This window comes from Pteropus medius, unplaced genomic scaffold, assembly GCF_902729225.1.
Source record: "Pteropus medius unplaced genomic scaffold, Ma_sr-lr_union100, whole genome shotgun sequence".
Lineage (NCBI taxonomy): Eukaryota > Metazoa > Chordata > Mammalia > Chiroptera > Pteropodidae > Pteropus > Pteropus medius.
In genome coordinates, this window is record NW_024353909.1 from 1,227,356 (window position 1) to 1,246,528 (window position 19,173).

At 44.2% G+C, this 19,173-nt stretch overlaps 3 protein-coding genes across 6 annotated transcripts; 1 reads left to right on the plus strand and 2 right to left on the minus strand.

Moving 5' to 3' along the window:
- Positions 1 to 19: 19 nt before the first annotated feature.
- Positions 20 to 9,337, minus strand: COG8 (component of oligomeric golgi complex 8). Of its 3 annotated transcripts, XM_039851897.1 has the most exons (6): positions 8,844 to 9,337; positions 7,414 to 7,621; positions 5,823 to 6,650; positions 3,921 to 4,089; positions 2,938 to 3,111; positions 20 to 1,009 (listed from the first exon to the last, which is right to left on the minus strand). In XM_039851897.1, the coding sequence occupies exons 1-6, from the start codon at positions 9,230 to 9,232 to the stop codon at positions 852 to 854; spliced, it is 1,926 nt and encodes a 641-aa protein (XP_039707831.1). In that variant the 5' UTR covers positions 9,233 to 9,337; the 3' UTR covers positions 20 to 851. The 3 variants fall into 3 exon arrangements, with proteins under 3 accessions (XP_039707831.1, XP_039707830.1, XP_039707828.1); XM_039851896.1 differs by lacking the exon at positions 2,938 to 3,111 and having other exon boundaries at positions 8,844 to 9,332; XM_039851894.1 differs by lacking the exon at positions 20 to 1,009 and having other exon boundaries at positions 2,609 to 3,111; positions 8,844 to 9,316.
- Positions 9,338 to 9,392: 55 nt separating this feature from the next.
- On the plus strand, positions 9,393 to 11,723 carry NIP7 (nucleolar pre-rRNA processing protein NIP7). 2 transcript variants are annotated; one of them, XM_039851905.1, is made up of 5 exons: positions 9,393 to 9,554; positions 9,676 to 9,762; positions 9,852 to 9,990; positions 10,529 to 10,669; positions 10,817 to 11,723. In XM_039851905.1, the coding sequence occupies exons 1-5, from the start codon at positions 9,499 to 9,501 to the stop codon at positions 10,838 to 10,840; spliced, it is 447 nt and encodes a 148-aa protein (XP_039707839.1). In that variant the 5' UTR covers positions 9,393 to 9,498; the 3' UTR covers positions 10,841 to 11,723. The 2 variants fall into 2 exon arrangements, with proteins under 2 accessions (XP_039707839.1, XP_039707838.1); XM_039851904.1 differs by having other exon boundaries at positions 10,877 to 11,723.
- A 620-nt stretch (positions 11,724 to 12,343) lies between these two features.
- Positions 12,344 to 17,535, minus strand: TMED6 (transmembrane p24 trafficking protein 6). The gene is made up of 4 exons (XM_039851902.1): positions 17,191 to 17,535; positions 15,782 to 15,908; positions 14,354 to 14,505; positions 12,344 to 12,744 (listed from the first exon to the last, which is right to left on the minus strand). Exons 1-4 carry the CDS (start codon positions 17,398 to 17,400, stop codon positions 12,511 to 12,513), a joined length of 723 nt encoding a protein of 240 aa, XP_039707836.1. The 5' UTR covers positions 17,401 to 17,535; the 3' UTR covers positions 12,344 to 12,510.
- Positions 17,536 to 19,173: the final 1,638 nt, after the last annotated feature.

A 19,173-nucleotide genomic window follows, 5' to 3' on the forward strand; every position in this document is an offset into this window, starting at 1 on the left:
TCACTCCTTAACAAAGCTCTGACAGTATCATAAAACACTGACCAGTGTGGTGCTAATTTATTTTTCCAAAATAAGTGTGGAGACCAGGAAGCACAAGTTCTGCTTTCTGTTGTATCTTAACTGTGACAGAAAAAGGCTCACTGACTCCCTTTCAACTATCACCCTTCCCCTAGTACTGCTCCATGAACCAAGTACGAGCTGCTCAAGAGATCTCAGCAGAAAAATCTTCCCCAAGTCTGTTAAAGGTAGAAGGCAAAATACGGAAACCTAAACTGTATCTGAACCTGTTGAAATGTGTGGGTACTCATTTATAGTAATACTGCCACTAACCACTTCCACGAACGGGGGCCATTCTGTCCTGTGTTTACTTCCATAAGCACACTGGGTTCCAAGGCAGAGATGGACTGTGGGCAAGACACACAAATTCCTTGTAAAAATAAGAATTTGATAAAGGTCAACCACAGCCTTAACCTGCATTTTTAAACACAGCCTTTAGGTATTTGGGGACTACATTATCATCAAATCTTGGCTTTTGGAACAGATCACACAGGTCTTATGAAGTTGTATCTACTGGGAGTGGTGTATTTATCTACTCATCTCCACATAAAATTGCCAGAAAATGTCCACTCCTTTAGAGGAGTTACTTTTAAGATGAAGGTGGTATTTCATAGCTCATTTCAGGGCAGTCGTTTTTAACATCTTCCTCCAACTCAGTTAGGCATGCTTTGGCAGTCCACTGTTTTCTGTCAGTTGAGCCAATACCAAGTCAATGCCAGGTTAAGACATGCCCACCTCAAAGCTGAAGTGTTCGTGTCCTGGTTTTCAGAATCCTCAGATGCAGCAAGAAAGCTTTAGTCATTCACCTCCATCCAGTGGATGTTTGTAAATGTCTTGCTATCCATTTTGTCAATGAACAGGCAACCCTGCAAGTGGTCCATTTCATGCTGGATGATGCGTGCTGCCCATCCACTTGCCTGCCACATCACCTGCTTGCCTCCAGGGTCCAGCCCTGCAAAGAAAGTAACAATCTGGGTGAGGACATGCTGAACTGCATCATTCTCCGCCACCTTTACCCTTTCCCTGTGCCTGGCTGTTATTTACAAGAGGCGACATCAGAAGGATTCTTAGAAGACCTTATCATCCCTAGAAAAGATGCCTCAACTCTACCTATCACCAAGTAATTTCCAACTCTGACAATTAGGGTGCTGGGCTTACTATGGGGCTGAGATGAGAGAATGATCTTCTTAATAAGGTGCTTCTCTTCTGAACACTCCTGTTTGCTTTCAATTCCTAATAAAAGTATTTCAGCTTGTACAATATAAAATAAGGGATACCACTGCCTTTCTGACCCTCATGGACCAAGGGGCTAGCTCAGGAGGAACAATCACCCCAACCCCTGCAAAGAACCACATTCCACAAGACATCCTGTTTTATGACAGACCAGAATGGTTTGTTACCCCTAGCTGGGCAAAGTAGGTCCAATTTCTCCCACTCTACCATGACAGATTTCATTGGAGCAGAAGCATGAGAAAGGCACAGGGCAAGCGAGAGGGCATTGAACAGAAGACCAGGTACGAGGTAACAGTGGAACAAGGCCATCCTCCCAAACCCCGCTCAATATCCCCCCCCACTCATCCCCCACTTGAGCTGGCTGTGCTCTCACAAGAGCTTCCTTCCCATCCTAATCTGTCAGTCCTGAGTCCAGTCCACTCCCAGGTCCTGATCTTTCTTTATGCCAGAAGGTTCCGCTGATCTGCCATCAACGTGTCTGCACTTGAACTGGAGCTTTGCGGACTTTCGTGGGACCCAAGGCGGCGGCCGCCACAGGCAGGAGAGATGCACGCGTTTACCCAGCCGCCCCAGTGCCTCTGCCACCCCGCACCTGAGATCTGCACGGCCTGGAAGCGGGGCACGCAGGCTAGGAAGCCCGCGACGCTCTCGCAGCCCTCGGGGAAGGTGACCAGGCGGCTGTCCAGCACCCGTAGGCTAGGGTTCACGAACACGCGCAGGGGGAAGGGCTCCATTTGGCGGACCTCGCGAAAACGCGGCGCGCAGGCGCGGAAGAGGGCCTCGGGGAACTCCAGGGCTAGCACCTGCAGCGGCACCCCGAGCTGCGGTGCGCTCAGGCCTACGCAGCGCCGGCGCCGCATCACCTGCACCAGGCGCTGCACCAACTGCTGCAGCTCGGGCCCCGCCAGCTGCGCCGGCTCTACCGGGGCCGCGACGGCCCGCAGCGCCGGGTCCCCGACCTGGCACACGTGCAGGTACGGCGGCTCGGGCGCTCCCTGCACCAGACGCCGCACATAGCTCCAGTAGGAGCGCTGGCGCGCCGGACCCTCTAGGCCATCGGGGGTGGGGGTGGAGCTGCAGGTCCGGGTGCAGTGGCCCGCAGCCTTCTTTCCCCATAGCAGGGCTGGCCCCACGAAGTCACGCGCCCGTGCCAGTAGGGGTCCACCCATGGTGCACCGGAGTAGAGCCACCCGCCCGGAAGCATTTCTCCCCGGCCCCTGTAGCCGAGCCCTCCCGCCGCCAGGGACGCCGGGAACCGTAGTTCCCGCGCGCCTTCTGGGAGCGCCCGCCCGCCTACAGAACGCTGCCGGCCTCTCGGTGACGTCAATTGGCTTTATTAATTCCATTTCTTATGGTATGATCAACCATTTACAAGAGTGACCATGAAGTTCTCCCTTTAATTTCTTCTCAAGAATGCCTTCGCAGCCTCTCCCCTGGGGCTGTCCCATGTTTTCCGAGGCGAGGCAACTCTTCTTCCCATCAGATGCTTTAGTCTCTGGCCGCCTAGGCCCTGGATGCCCTGCCGGGTTCTGGGAGCCGGGAACGCCTGTTAAGTGCCTGCACTAGGCACATCGGCCTGCAGTGGCTCCTCCGATTCAACCTGCTTCTGTCCCTCCTCAGGGAAAGCCAGAGTGACGGGCTCGAAGCTTGATTCCTTGGCGGGGAGTTCTGTTGCTGGAGCTGTGAGCTCTGGCACTGGTTCCTTTTCATCTAGACAGAAGACCTCTCTCTTCGGCAGAATAGAGGCCAGAGGCTCCTGGACAACACCGATATTCACGTGCCCAAGGTTTCCGTACTTGGAGAGCTGAGTGGGTGGAATGCCTGACCCAAATGGTAGGCAAAGTGAAATGGAAAAAAAGTTAAATGTAAATACTGATGTCTCACAGGAAAAAAGAAACTTAGAAGTAACAGACACAATTACCACATTTCAGTATACTGTCATCTTTGTGATATGGGACAGAAAGCTGTATTGTAAAAGCAAGACTTTGAAGGTAACGTGGAACAGTGTAGAGTGAATGGATTAAGAGCCAATACAACCTCAGTAGGCACTGACTTCCCTGTGACAGGCAAAGTAAAAGGTAAAAGCTGGGGATAAAGTAGTGAGCAGCCACTCTGTGCTGGTATGATCATTGGCCCACTGCCCTTTGGGCTAATTCTCAATTCCCCCACTCCCCATTCCCTCCCCAGTCTTACCCCAGGTGCACTGACAGGTGGCACAGGGAACTGAAGACAAATTGGGAAAAATAGTTTTAAAACATCTTCTCTGGACATTTCATCTAAATGGACGCATACAATATGTAGTTCTTTTGTGACTGGCTTCTTCCACTTAGCCAGATATATACATATTGTATGCGTCCAGTTAGATGAAATGTCCAGAAATGGCAAATCTATTGTATCAGGAAATAGATTAGTGGTTGCCAGGGACTAAGTGGGATTGGGGAATCACTATAGTGGGCACAAGGGATCTTTCTGGGGTGGTGGAAATGTTCTAAAATATGATGGCGGTAATGGTTGTACACCTCTGTATATTTACTAAAACACATGGAATTTTCCAAATGGGTGAATTATTTTGTACATAAATTATATCAATAAAGTAGTTTTTAAAATCTTTTCTCCTCCCTTTCTCTTACCTAAGGTCTGTGCTATCTGAGCTGGTGGGAAAAGGACTTGGAGACAGCGATTTAAATAAGGAACGAGGTCCTCCAGGAAGACAGTGCAGAACTGGACAAAGAGCTCTTGCTCCCCACTGTTGAAGGCGGCCTCTTCAGCACGATGGAAGGCCAGGGTTACTTTGGTTACCTAAAAGACAGCGGCACCCTCAGTCATTCGGGTAGTCTATCACTATCAGCAGTGCATGAAACTAAACAATGTGCAGCCCTCAAGTTGTCATGAAGAAAGTCAGTCCAAATAGTTCATTATATTGCTACCTTTTTTAAATTCAGAACTGTGGTCACTCTTTACTGTCACTTCTGTCACTTACTTCATTGATGTAGTTCTGACCCAATTGTTTCATTACTGGAGCTTTTACAGTTCCAATGGAAGAGTATCATGAAATTAAACAGAGAATACATGGTTCTTGACTCCCATGGAAGATGGACCAGAACTACGTTGGGTCTGGGAAAATGAAGCAAAAACTATAAAAGGTTTTTACTGAGTAAGGCCTTGAGGTTACAGGAAGCTAGACCACTAAATTGTAAAAGAAGCAAACAGCTGGAAAAGAAGTTCCATATACCAATAACAGCAGTCTAGCTGATGCTACAGACAGGTGTCATGGTAACAGGGCTCATAACACACTCTGGTGCTAAACTTCCTGGTTCAAATCCTCACTGTGCCACTTACTGGTTCTGTGACTTCCAAGCGATTACTTAAGCCCTCTGGCCTCAGTCTCTTCACCCACATCACTGCATGCGGGGTCCCAGGAGGAGCCCTAAAAACTCCCATTCAATTTGAAAGTAGCACAACAGATCATTTTCCTTTATTCCTAGTACACAGTTGTTTATAAAACAACTTTAAGTATAGTTTTGTTACCTAAGCAATTTTTTTTTTATCAGCAACAGGACTTACCTCATAGGTTTGTGAGGATCAAGTCTTAATATGTGTAAAGTATGAAGAACACTACCTGGCATAGAATAAGTTCTATGTAAATATAGCTGCTTAGTATTACTTAAATTTCATTGACTCAAGCTTCAGTGCTCATGTTTTCTTGCTCCTATTGGAGGATATCAACAAAGATTTTATACAATCATGTCACAACTGCCACCTGGCTGACAGCAATTATAAGATGTCATCAACTGTAAGAATCATCCCAATGTCTAAAGATTTAAATGTGTAAAAAATATGAACCGCACTAAGATATTAGAAGCAGTTGTAGTATTACTTGTTTTAGGCAGAATTCTAAGATGGCTCTGTGATTCCTGTCCCCTGGCATCTACTCCTGTCTTAATCAGATGAGCCTTTTAAAAGGAGGTCGAGGACTTCCCTAAAAGAGATTGTGCAGGAGAGATGCTCTTCCATTGGCCTTGAAGAATCAAAAAGCCACAGTATGAACTGCCTATGGCATGAGGCAGCCTCTAGGAGCTGAAGGCCTCAGTCCTACAACTGCAAAGAACAGAAATCTGCCAGCATGAGTGAAAGCTCTACATGAGATCACAGCCCAGCTAACACCCTGACTGCAACCTTATAAGATCCTGAGCACAGGACCCAGGAAAGCTGTGCCTGGACTCCTGAGCCACAGAAACTGGGAAATGATAAAGGCCTTTTATTTTAACCTGCTATGCTTGTGGGAGTTTGTTATGCAGCAACAGAACACTAATACATTACTGAATCATTATTGTAGGTGAGCCACTTCATGGACTGTTTTAGGTCCTATGAAGGGGGACTAATCAGAGCTGCTCAGCCATTAAAAATCTCTAAAACCAAAATAAACCTCTGAAAGTCAGCAGGCACCACTGTCATATGGACAGTTTATTACCAAAGTCTGGCCTCCTGTAGCCAAAGGACATCCCAGTAGAGAGCCAACAGTATGTGCTCACCTTGGCAAGGGCATCCTCGAGGGTCACAGTCACATCCTGTGCCAGGGCTATGGGGCAGCAGAGGCGCAGATCATTGAAGGCGACCAGAATATTGTTGAGGAAACAGGCAAGAGGTGGGAAGTCTAGGAGCACCATGGGCGGCTGCAGGGTCCCTGGCTGAGTGACTGGCACAGCAGCAGGCAGGTTACTGCTGCCCAGGATGGCTGGGGCCGAGATGAGGGTGTAGGAGTTCATTTCATCTTGGAACTTCTCCACCGCTTCCTGAATTGCTTTCTGAAAAGTACTGATGGCAACTCGCTGGAAAACAGGAGCCAACTGGCCCCGGAAATCAGCCCCTACCCGGCTGAAAGACAGCCCGAAGTACATGCACTGGCCCAGTAGAGAGTCCAGGCGGCCACCTATCCCCCGGTGAAGGTCGGTTTCCAGTACCTGCAGGAACTGTGACACTTTCTGCAGCACCCACCCATGGAAGATGGCACTCTCATTCACAGTGTGCTCACCTGTGGCAGGGGACAGCAATGGGTCCTCATCTGAGAAGATGGCACGGTACTGGGTGATGATATCAAACAGATGGACACGGCAGGCCTCAATGGTTTTTGTGATGTGGAAATAGGGATCATCACTGGGGATGGAAGTCAGGATGGAACGGAGCCAAGCATCTCGGGCCTGAAGAAACTTGACCCTCAACTCAGCCTCAGTGAACACATCCATGCGCCGCAGGAAGCCAATGACACGGAGACAGGCAGGGAGCTGGATGTTGGTCCTCAGTTGCTGGATCAGCTGGTTCAGCATCAGCTGCATGGACTGGCGCACTTCATTCACAATGCCCTGACAATGCAGAGGGTGAGTCACACCACACTGGGAAAGACACTCCCTGGAACCCCATCCACTAACCCTGAATATTGCAGACCAACATTCCCACTGCTTTCTTGACATATAAAGTAGATTTCCTAAAGTGTATGTGTACAGGTTCATTGTGGCTTGCAGGCGCTGCCTGCTTCTCTCCTGCTCTTTAACGCTCTCCCCTTGCTCACTGCAGTCATCACTCTGGCTGTCTTTATACTTCTTAAACACTCCAACTTCCCTCCTCAGCCTGCTGTACTTGTTCTTTCCACTTTCTGGTTTGCTCTCTCCCCACATCATGTGGCTGGCTACCTCTCATCATCTGGGTCTCAGCTTAATTGTTCTCTCTCCAGAAGAGCTTTTCCTGACCACTCTTCCTAGAGTAATCCACCCTGGTCTCCTTCTACCCCATTCCCTAGTTTGTTTTCTCTAGGCACCACTATCTGAAAGGATCACATTGGTTTACTGATTTATTTGCCAACTATCAGCTTACATTCATGAGAGCCAGGGCCTTGTCTGCTTTGTTCACACTGTATCCCCAGCACCTAGATCAGTGCCTGGCACACAGATTAATATTTCTCAGTTGAATGGATGACTGTATAGTTTACGTTGAATCCTTCCTGGCTGACAGAAACTGATGTGAAACATGCAAGGAGTTTCCCCACTGTTTCTTCCTAAAGATTCAGTAATGACCACAGAATTACTGATTGCAAGAAATCAGTTTGAGCTCTCTGGGAAGGCTGGCTACCTGGATGACAGGGATGGAGGAGTACTTCCTTTCCAGTCGGCGTACGTAGGCTGCAAGCTCCAGGGCCTCTTCATAATAGCTGTTGCGGACACAGGTGTCCATCAGCTGAGGAATCTCTAGGATTTCCAGGATTTCCGTGTGCCGGTTTAGAGAAAGGGTGTTCATTCGGCGGTTGGAGCTGATCTCCTCAGCCTCTTTCACAAAGTTCCTAGTAATAATCAGGGGAACGTTGGTTACTCACTGCTATGCACCCAAACCTTAACTATAATTACCAAGCATTTACTCTGAACTGGGCACTGGGCTGGATGGTTTATGATTTAATCATCATAGCAAACCTATGAGGTAAGAACCCTTGAGGAAACTTTAATGTCAGAGAGGTTAAGCAACTTGTCCAAAAATCACAAACTAATAAATGATAAAAAGATTTGAACCCACATCTGTCAGCTAGCTGTGGCAAGGTACCTAGGCTCTTTCTTCTGTTTCCTCATTAGTAAAATAATAATAGGACCCACCTCATAAGGATGTAAGGACTATCTGAGATATTGTGTGTAAGGCATTTAACACAGAGCCTAAGAGAGTAAATGTTTCTTTAATAATAGCTAGATTTATTATTTTCATAATAATGAACTAACTAGCCTAGAGGCTACAACCTTACCCCCAAGTTCCCTCGGCTTCTTAATCCACTCCTATGCTCTTGTTCAACCTTAGTTTCCACCAGAGTCTCCAGTTCTTCTCCATAATGGCAGAGATCTGCTTTATGAAGTCCCCTATCTATTTTAGGGGGTGGAAGGGTACAAAAGCTAGTGTCAAGTATCCCAAGACTCAAAAGAAAACTTAAAACTTTCATCATGAAAGGCTGGAAGGCAGAATTAGGGATAATGGATTGAGGATCCAGGGAGGCAGAACATGGCTTTTCACAAAGGAGGGAGTTGATAGTTTTTGCTACTCCCAAATAAGATTTCCTTGACAGCTTCCTATCAATCAAAGTTTGGGAGCAGTTGACTTCCTATCTGAGCTACTGTGTGGTTGTGTTGTCTACGCGTTTATATATATTTACAGAAACATGCACATATATTAAGCTGCCAATTGTACATTAAGTATGTTACACCCAATGATAAGTGCTTTCCATAGATTCTCACTGAGTGCTTACAACAGTCCTATGAGGGGCGTGCTGCTGGGTTCCAATTCTGGCTTCAAAACAGTAGCTGTGTCCTTGGACAGTCACTAACCTCTCCGTGGTTCAACTTCCTCGTATATAAAATGGGGAAAACAGTACCTACCTCAAAGGCTGTTGTGAAATTTAAATGGATTAATAAAATGCTCAGAGGACAGGCTGGCACATGGTAAGCGCTAAGTGTTAGCTATCTCTATCATGGCAAATGTCAGCTATTACAGTTGTTACAAGCCCCTTTAACGCCGGCCCGCCACACCTGCAGCTCTGCTGGAAGCTGGGCAAGCGGTCCAGCAGGCAGCCAAGTGACGCCTCCACGTCGCCAAACAGGCGGTGGATGCGCTCGGTGCACTCGGCGCCGCGGATGAAAGTCTTGTAGTTGGCGAAAGCCAAGTCGCGAGTCTGCTGCAGCAGCTGGGCCCGCTCCTCTGCCAGGCGCTCGGGCTCACGCCGCAGCCGCTCAAGCCCGGATCCGCTCAACTCCCGGAGGTAGCGGCCCACGTCGGGCCGCTCCCGCCACTGGGCCTCCGGGAACTGGTCCCGGAACAATGATGCCAGGAGCCCTTCGTCCTCCACCTCTCCGAGAGCCACTGCGGTGGCTGTGGCAGAGACCGAAGTTGAGGATGGAACTGTCGCCATCGCCGCCATTTTCCCGGCAGCAACGTCACTTCCTCTCCGACCTAGAGAGGGCGCTGGCTCCGAATCTAGGACAGGAAACAGCAGGGGGACGCTTTCGATCTCTATGGTTTCTTATCCGGCGGCTTTCTTTCCCCGACGGTCTTCTCGGCGCTGGCGTGGGGAACCAATGGGAAGCGAGTATAGAGGCGGGCTTTGGGTTGCTAGGGAGCGGCTTGCGGCTGACTTCCGTTTCCGGCGAGTGAGGCACGAGGATTCGGTGTTCCAACAGCGGGAAAATGCGGCCTTTGACTGAAGAGGAGACCCGTGTCATGTTTGAGAAGATAGCAAAATAGTAAGAGTGCGCGGGGCCGAAGAGGGAGTGTGTGTATGCGGGAAGGGGCGCGGGTGGAGTGGGGCGTCGGGCCAGAGCGTGTCGGGTCGGACGCGGCCTCCAGTCCTTATTTTGCCTGCAGCATCGGGGAAAATCTTCAGTTGCTGGTCGACAGGCCGGACGGCACCTACTGTTTCAGGCTGCACAACGACCGGGTGTACTACGTGAGGTGAGGCGGGGCCGGGTGGGCAGCATGGACCCGGGTGGGGACCTGGGTCCCTTCAGCGCCCTTATCTGACACTTTCCTTATCTTTTTAGTGAAAAGATCTTGAAGTTGGCTGCCAACATCTCTGGTGACAAGCTGGTGTCGCTGGGGACCTGCTTCGGAAAATTCACTAAGACCCACAAGTTCAGGTTGCACATCACAGCTCTGGATTACCTTGCACCCTATGCCAAGGTTTGTGGGATGGTTTCCTGTGGGCCACTGGGGATGGAGGAAGTCAGAGATGAGGGCCACCTCAGAACACAGATGATTGGGGAGCTTCTCCACCACGGAGTCCTGAATAGTGCTTGGTGTCTGCCAGCACGTGGACATGCTCTAAGGCCTTGCTTCTTGGATATAGTTAGGGCTCTGGGGCAGGAGGGCTGTGTGGCTGAGTAGTGATAATTATCTCCAGTAAAGTAGGAAAGCCTGTGCAAACCCAGCTGAAGATCGAAAAACAAAAAAATATGTGGCTGTAGTGAAGAGCATAGTGGGGTCCAGGAAAAGAACTGTTAAACTATCCATGGTAGAAGTTGCTTGTAGAGTTGAGGAAAGAACCTCTTGGCATTTCTGTTTGCGGGGTGAACAACTTGAGGGAAACATGCTTTTCTTTTCTTTTTTTTTTCTTAAAATTCTTTCAAGAAATTAATCACAAATCCAGTAGTTAGCTCATTTGTAGGGATATAACAATTAGCATTTTTATATTTTTTGAATTTAATTCTCTTTTTTATAGTACAAAGTGTGGATAAAACCTGGAGCAGAGCAGTCCTTCCTGTATGGGAACCATGTGTTGAAATCTGGACTGGGTCGAATCACTGAAAATACTTCTCAGTACCAGGGAGTAGTGGTGTACTCCATGGCAGACATTCCTTTGGTGAGTACAGATGCTAGCTGTTATAAAAATAAAGTATCTTTTTATTCAAGAAGGATCTATTTTTAATCTGTGTACTTGAGAGACTAAATTCTCAGCACCTTTTGATTTTCTCAGAGAACTGTATTTTTTCGTCTTTGTTATTTCCAGACCTCAGTGTGTGCTTTTGAATGACTTGAGTGAATCAGTGTCTCTTCTTTTGAATCCCAGGGTTTTGGGGTGGCAGCAAAGTCTACACAAGACTGCAGGAAAGTAGACCCCATGGCGATTGTGGTATTTCATCAAGCAGACATTGGGGAATATGTGCGACATGAAGAGACATTGACTTAAAAAGAAATCATCGCAAGGACTTATGGCTGTGTAGAAGGGCCTAGCTTTGTTTCCTGTGTCTGTGTAGGCGCCACCATCATGTTGAATTTTGTCAACACTGTGACCTCTTCAGGGACTTTTTAGTTTAACATTCTATTATGGACAAATGCAGGCTGGATTCTCATTAAGCAGAAATGGCTCAAGTTTCTGATCTATGTGACTAAATAGAATAATGTGTTTTATGTTTGAATCATAGGGCTTCTTGTTTTGAGTAACAGGTTCTAAATCACTGGAACTGAGAACAAGAATAGCTTGTTATTGTTATCTGTGATAACATTTTCCAAAATTCATGATAAGAATACAATGGATTTTCTTAATTATTTATTAATATTATGAAAGATAGACGTTGCCATATCAGAATAGTAGGCTATGTCTGGGCTTTTAAAAATGAAATTTGGTTAAAATAATAAGAGCAATTTGTTTTAATTTTCTATATGGTAGGTGCTATATGGTGTGGATAAAAACTTGGATTCAAACCCTAGTTCTGATACATACCAGCTGTATGTTGCCTTAGATAAGTCATTAAACTTCAGTATGTTTCATTTTCTTTATCTGTTTGAAAAAACATCTTTAACCGTCTACCTGAGAATGGTTTTTAGAACTGAAAACCACGATTATAAAGCACATAGCACAATGCCAGGCAAATGATGGGTTTTGAATAAATGGTAAGAATTATTTTTATGTTGCATGTACCGAGTATTTCTGTTACTAAGAATAGGATCTTAGTATAATTTGATTATATCATCTTTGGTTTTCACAGGCTATTTTCTCGATCTTTTTCTTGGATGGCGTGATTTCAGGTTGAGCGTTATTTTTATCACCTTGTTTTCCTAAAACATAATTTTCCATATGAACCTTTACTTACCTTACTGGAGTGGACAAAAGGCAATAATCAGAGACCCTGACAATAATTCAGCTCCCCCCTTCCCCATGCCTCCCGAAATCACTTTTAGAATTATTAAAATACTTTTTAAAAATAAACATTCTAGACAAACATTTTTTAAACTGCCTGTATTATAAAACAATTTCTCTAATGATTATACTGCTTATTTTAAATTTCAGAAGTGACATCTCTAAAAATAAAACATTTTCAACTACAAAAAAAGCATTCTACTAACTCCTGTTTTGTATACAACATATAAAACTGGGTTTTATATGTTTTTATCCCATTTTTTTCAACCTTTTCCCTTCCAAGTTTCTGTGTTAACCTCTAAATAGACTTAGTGAAGGTTAAGGGACCACTGTATGATGAATAGTACTTTGGTGGTAGTATTTATCACATACTTTAGAAATAGCCAACATCATAACTTACACATTTTTATTCCTTTATTGACATTTTGCGTAGATAAGAGCAATAAACTGAAACTTTCTAAGAGGAGAAATTGTTTTTTTTCCCCAAAAACTTTATAAAGCTGATTTAACCAAATCTTTGAAAAACCTGCCCCAGAAGAGCCAGATGCTGTAGTCGTTTTAGCTTAGCATCTTGGCTTCTTTGTGTCTGTAGTCGTTGGGACATTGAAGAGACGCTTCAAGAAATACAGCTGCATGATTCCAGAGAGAACAATAACAAGGCTCTGGGCTGCTGACCACCAGTTCACATAGTTATAGTTTGACTGGAGAAGGAAAAAGTCAGCCATTTTCCTCATGCGGGCAAAGTTATAATATCGCCACATGTGAAAGATGTTGTTCTGTACCTTTCGTGTACTTTCCTGTGGGACAGAAAATGAAATAAGCAGTGGGCTCCTCCGTACCCTCCATTTAGCTTCACCTGGGCGTTCACCAGCATTAACCTCAGTTATCTGGAATTTGAGTAACTTATATGATTTTACCATATGTAGTGTTGATAAATGGTAGTTTTGCTGCGTGTGAAAAAATGGCCTGGATTTTATCTTATTTTTTTTTCTTTTTGTATAGTGAAGCAGTGCTGAAACTAGAGAGCTCTTCCAGGGTAGCTCTAGATTTTAGATAGTATTTAGCACGTCATTGCCTTTCTGGAGGATGTCTTCAGCTCTTTGTTTATAGTAGAAGACAAAGGTCTGCAAACTTGTTATTTATAGAGCCAGATTGTAAATATTTTAGGCTTTGCAGGCCATACAGTCTGCCATTGTAGCACAAAAGCCACAGGCAATATGTAATTGTCAATGAGCATGGCTGTATTCTATTAAAACTTCATTTATGAAACAGGCAATGGCCTTTTGCGCATCAAGGAGACTATCATGAAAATGAAAAGATATCCCACAGAATGGGAGAAAATCGTATATCTGATAAGGGACTTATATCCAGAATATGTAAAAAAACTTTCACAGTTCAACATGAAAAGCCAGTTTTAAAATGGACAAAAGATTTGAATAGACTTTTTTCTAAAGAAGATATACAAATGGGTTAAAACTCATAAAAAGATGCTCAATTTCATTACTCTTTAAGGAGACAACTGAAAATCACAAGATGCCACTTCACTAGGATGGCTAATAGAAAAACATGTTTGTGAGGATGTGAAGAAATTGCAACCCTCACTGTTGGTGGGAGTGTAAAATGGTTTAGCCACTATGGAAAACTAGTTCCTTAAACAGTTACCACCTGACATAGCAGAATATACTACTATACATGAAAACATGTTTAACATAAAAACTGGTATGCAAATGTTTATAGCATTATTCATGATAGCCAAAAAACGGAAATAACCCAAATGTCTGTCAGTTGATAAATGGGTAAATAAAATGTATATCCATATGATAGAATATTATTTAGCCATGAAAAGGAATGAGGTACAAATATATGCTACAAGATAGGTAACCTTGAAAATATGTTAAATGAAATAAGCCAGACACAAAAGGCCATGTTGTATGACTCCACTCATGAAATATATAGAATAGGCAAATTTGTAGAGTCAAAAGGTAGACTAGGAAGTGATTGCCTAGAGCCAAGGAGCTTAGGGAAAGGAGAGTGACAGGTATGGAGTTTCTTTTTGAGGTGATGAAACTGTTCTGGAATTAGGCACTGGTGATGGTTGTAAGATCTTGGGAATATGCTAAAAAACATTGAATTGTACACTTTAAAATGGTAAGTTATATCTCAATTAAAATAAAACAGGCAGTGGGCCAGGTTTGGCCTGTGACCTGTAGTTTGCCAACCCCTGGTATAAAATAAATGAGGAATTTCAAGAGCTCCAAGTCATAAAAGTTAAAGGCTTCAAATCCCTTTGTTTAGTTGGTTTCTACCCAAATGAACCCTTGGCTCAAATGATATCACTACCATATTTTTAATCTTTTCTCCAAATTTAAAATCAGTTTCTGTAGATGTTTCCCACAAAACAATTACCTCAATTGCGTCCAGAGTATCATTCAGTTGTGCTCTTTCATTCTTCTGTTTGTGGGCCATTTCAGGCCCCTCATAGAAGACTCCAAAATTGAGGTACACTTGCACAGAACCAAAGTGATTTTGCTGATTTTTTAGACAAAGTTGATAAAAACCTGTAGGAATCCGTAGATCATTACCAAATCTTGGTCTCCTGCCCCTTGTTGATTTCCCACCCTCTATATTCCCTTGGAGGTGTCTATTCTCCAGTGTTAAATGTGCTGCTTTAGTACCTTCTTTTCACTTAGCAAATACGAAGATCCAGTTTTTGATGTGGAAGAAAGATACTTATCTTACATGGAACTTATTTTACTAAATATTATCAATAATAGTTGTTTTGCCAAATATTACTAATCCTATACTGCAAAGAAAACTTTTCTCACTCTTTAATTTCTCACTCTATAATTCCCATATCTTATTAAGGAATTTCTCAACAAATTGCATTGAAATTAAGAGCATGCTGTTTACCTGCTTCTTGTACACCATTAGAGCTGGGGAAAGTAGGGAAAAAATTGATTTGCTGTGAATGAAAGGAACTATCTTGCCGGAGTAACTAACTGCAACATGACCTGTACAGGGACTGATGGATTGGGATATGGTACTGGTTCTCAACTAGAGTCGCCTCCCCTGTGTTGGAGGAGGGAGGAGGAGCTGGATGAGGTGTGGCAGTGCATTTGTCAAAATGATTGGAAGTTACTACCGGCGTGTAGTAGCCAAAGATGTTACAATACTGAATATCCTGTGCTGTACGATGAAGGACTGTCTTACGCTCCTGTTGAGAAAATGTTGAGAAACATCTATTTTTCATACACGTGGCTGGTAGAAAGGGCAACTAAAACTGACTGGTGCTGTCCAGCGTGGGGACAGGTTCGATCTGGCTTTAGGAATTTTCTGGTGACCGGAGAAGTGCTTTTCTTGTAGAATATGGTTATTTTTCATGGCCATGTGTTTCCTTTTGTCCTGAGTCTGCCTTTTGGTAACTGGCTCAAGTATTCCGATGACTAGAAAGAGATGCTATTTCATAATAAATTGATTAATTGGAATTTTGTATCATAAATGGGTCTGTCTGTTTTGGTCACTTTCCTATAGTTTGGTGAGTTGTAGATGATGAGATAAAATTGAGCTTCTGGAACCTGGAGTTACAATAATTAGTTACCTGGAGACTCTGCCCCCAAACTGTCAGTGTCTAATGTCCTCGGCTGTTGGCAGTCTCCAGGAAAACTGGTTTTTGGTGTTAATGGCTAAATTTTTTTCCTACTGTTTCACCATCCCTATGTGAAAAAGCCAGGGCTTTTATATCTCAGGTACTTAATTATTTTCAGTACTTCTTCATCATTTCAGCAATTTCAAAGAAACCCGATTATTATAATAGCTATGGTGGTGAAAACAGACCTGTTTCTTGGGTGGAGAAGTTAATCTGGCCCCGAACATTCTGAGAGGTTTCTATGAGGAAACCTTGGGGGGTATGTGCAGTGGCAGCAACATGCCGGTCATGTGACATTCCTACTGTCCGCTGAACCTGCCAAGACACATTAAAGAGGGAAAAAAGCCCCTGCTATCAAGAAGCCAGTTAAGAGGTTAAGATTGCTATCCCATGATCATCAGCATAGTGGTTCTTTTAAAAAAAATTTCAGTTATAGTTGACATTCAATATTTTATATTAATTTCAGATAGCACAGTGGTTCTCAAGGGATGGTACTGCCCAACTCCTGAGAATTTGAATTGAGACAGTGGTGTTGGGGAGTGGGGTGGGGAGGAACAGCAAAACTAAACATCCTGCAGTGTTAGAAAAAGTAGTGCAGGGCAGAAGAATTGCCCCAAATGTTAATAGCAGCCCTATTAAGAAGACATATCACAGACCATACAGCTGGTGTGTGTCAGCCGGTGAGTATGATTCTGGTTATAGAGTTCTTGACTGAACTTGCTTGGTTTTGAGCTCCCTGGTGTTGTCCCAAACTTGGGCTTATTTGATGCTTGAGGGCAAATAAGGCACTCAGTAGCCACTTGTCACCAAAATGGGTCTTGAGAAGCCCAGGCTACAGTAGCTACTGTTTTATTTCAAATTTAGAGGTAAGAAAAAACTCTGATAAGTTAATTTTAAATTTTGAGTTAGAGTGTATACATACTCTATTATATATAAACAAAGATTAGAAAGTTAACACGTTTCTAAGATAAAGAACAAAGGAAATGAACAGCCTCTAGCTTTACTACTGGGCAGACCATCCTTGGGCACTGGTGTCGGATTACAGGATGGATGAACATACTTGGCCTATGAACAGACAGCTTGAAAACATCTACCTTCCTAACACAAACAGGCTCGTCTGGCCAAATAGAGAAATCTTGAGCCAGTGATTCTCCAATTTGCCAGAATTACCCCTGAAGGCAACAGAGTAAATGTTCTTCCACCCCCATAAACCGAAGTGTCTTTCTTTGAAATCGCTGAATCTGTCTCTAAAGTTCATGTGACTTTCCATTTGACTTTGTACCAGATGCATATTATTTTAAAAATGTATTCTGTCCCCTCTCATCTCTAAATGTGATGATGACTCCTCCAGGAAAAGGCACCCTGTTTGTCCCATGCCTTTCAGCAAAGTTCCATAGCCCCTAGTTTTAGAAGCCAAGCCATATGTTTTAGTGATTATTCATCTGTTGAGAGTTTCCATCTAACTGCAGGTCCATTTCATTAACAGGTGGGGAATCACAGCATAATAAAGACAGTTTTGAGTTAGTCTAAAACCTGACCCACTTTACAAAAGGAAATAAAAAGTCCCTGGTATGGCCAGAGGAGCCCAGGTACCCACCTCATAACTGAAATAGAAGTATCCAGTTTGGTGGGCAAATTGCCAGAAGCATTCTGTGCCTCCTGGAGGGATCATGACTGCAAAGTCATTTCGGTCCGCTCCCCAGAAGAGCGGCTCCACAGAGCCACTAAGGGGTTCTGTCTTCAGGCTCCTAGCAGAGGTCACTAGGGTCAGAACCACCAGTCCAGGCCCAACGAGCAAAGGGAACATGCTGGTTCCTGGAGACTTCTCTGCAGGTGAACTACCTGCAGCCCGGTGGAACCAAGTAGTGTAGATCACTGCCAGGGTAATTATTAACCCTGCAAGTCACACTTAGGCCAGTTTCAGGGCCACACACAGATATTCCATAATAGAACTGGCATGATAACCCCATGTTTGGCTCACAGGAAGTTTCCGCTTTCACCTCAAAAACTGGGTGCTAGGTAGAATCTCCTAATTCAGAGGAGGTATTTCCATCCTTCCTTTTGGCTGCCATTTTTCAGTTTTCTTGCTTCTTAGGGATAAACATTTGAATAAGTTTATTTATAGTCATCTGATTATAAAAACAGAAGTTGGCGAGGAGATCTTTTTCTCGTATCAAATTGCTAGATGATACCTATTGTTCCTATAAGACATGGGGCAGCACCTGTTTTAGTGGACTTTCTGTCCAGTGCTACAGTTTAGAGGGCGAAGCACAGCATGGAAGTATGTGCAGAAGTTAAACGGATGAAGAGAGTGAGCAAAAGACAGTGGTCAAACCCCTCCACTGATAGTCCTCATTCTGCTCCCTTCCATCTCACGAAACCCCTTAAAGACTATTATATTGTTCAAACCCTTGGACTTTCTTTTATCTATGACTTCTTTGGCACCTACAAGGGGAAAAAGGCTCATTGAACACCCAGTGACCTCATGGTCGGCACTGAGCTAAGAGATTTACTAGCATCTAACTTTATTCTCACAACAGCTCCACAAGGGAGGTACCATTACCTACTGCGTTAGAGGTGAGGAAATGGACATTTGGAGATCCCAGTGGCTGGGTCACTGTCCCACAAGTAGAGCTGGAACAGCAGAGCTCCTGAGTGGGCCTCTCTTACCCACCAGGACAGTGTTTCTGCCAGTCTCTGAAGCCTGACAATGTCTAAATGTTTTTATTTCGGCCATAACCTTAAAAAAACAAAACAGCATTAGCTTCTAACCAAGTGTTGCTTCAGAATTCATTGCATTGACTCCACGTGGTAATACTTTTAACTCACAAGCTAATAAGCAGAGAACAGACTTCATAATTGTATTTGGTTCTAGCTGAGGCCAAATGACATCACAGCATCCTGAAGGCACAGTGGCTCTGCAGCAGTCTCACTAAGGTGAAGATGGGAGAGACTGGTATCATTTCTCAGTACACAGTGGCACAGACACCCTCACCATCCCACCACTGCCACTGTCCTAATGCTGCTCATGTAATCAGCAGTGACTTAGATTCAGCAGAACAGCACACGGTAAGTTTTATAGTTCTATATTAGCTATAGGTTTAGTTTTTTGTTTGTACACATTTCAGTAATATAATAAAAACCCTGAAGTTCTTAAAAAGTGTCAATGGACTAGTGCATTTTTCAAATTTGAGAAATGTTGATTAGGATATTTTGCTTCCCTAGGTGCATCACAGTGTCACTTTTCTACTCAGAGTCATCTTAATGATGTGAGAGTCAGGGGAGAAAAGCTTCTGGATCCTAATCCAGTTTGGAGGGAAACCACAACTAGCTGCAGTGAGACTGAAAGGAGGTGGCTTGATTGAGAGATCAAGTTCTCATTGTAGTTTCATTTGGGATTAATTGACAGAAAAACAGTAGTACCAAACCCCAAAACAGGTAGTCAATGTGTAATAAAACTGTACAAAGTTTCCAACTTGTAACTATAGGATGAGCTTTAAAACTTTAGCATTTCTTTACATCTTTCACTCACTCAAAAGTGAGAAAGGGAAAATTCTTTTGGCCCCAGAAGTATGTTATA

Excerpts from the sequence above, each read along its gene's own strand:
- NIP7 (XM_039851904.1), top strand. The coding sequence starts at position 9,499 with ATGCGGCCTTTGACTGAAGAGGAGACCCGTGTCATGTTTGAGAAGATA. Across the intron at positions 9,991-10,528 it reads ACCTTGCACCCTATGCCAAG|TACAAAGTGTGGATAAAACC; the intron begins GTTTGTGGGATG and ends TCTTTTTTATAG. Across the intron at positions 10,670-10,876 it reads CCATGGCAGACATTCCTTTG|GGTTTTGGGGTGGCAGCAAA; the intron begins GTGAGTACAGAT and ends TTTGAATCCCAG.
- TMED6 (XM_039851902.1), bottom strand. The coding sequence starts at position 17,400 with ATGTTCCCTTTGCTCGTTGGGCCTGGACTGGTGGTTCTGACCCTAGTG. Across the intron at positions 15,909-17,190 it reads ACTTCTATTTCAGTTATGAG|GTTCAGCGGACAGTAGGAAT; the intron begins GTGGGTACCTGG and ends GTGTCTTGGCAG. Across the intron at positions 12,745-14,353 it reads ATACTCTGGACGCAATTGAG|GAAAGTACACGAAAGGTACA; the intron begins GTAATTGTTTTG and ends TCTGTCCCACAG.
- COG8 (XM_039851897.1), bottom strand. The coding sequence starts at position 9,232 with ATGGCGGCGATGGCGACAGTTCCATCCTCAACTTCGGTCTCTGCCACA. Across the intron at positions 6,651-7,413 it reads CCTCCATCCCTGTCATCCAG|GGCATTGTGAATGAAGTGCG; the intron begins GTAGCCAGCCTT and ends CTGCATTGTCAG. Across the intron at positions 1,010-2,937 it reads ACTCCCCGCCAAGGAATCAA|GGCTGGACCCTGGAGGCAAG; the intron begins GCTTCGAGCCCG and ends CTTTCTTTGCAG.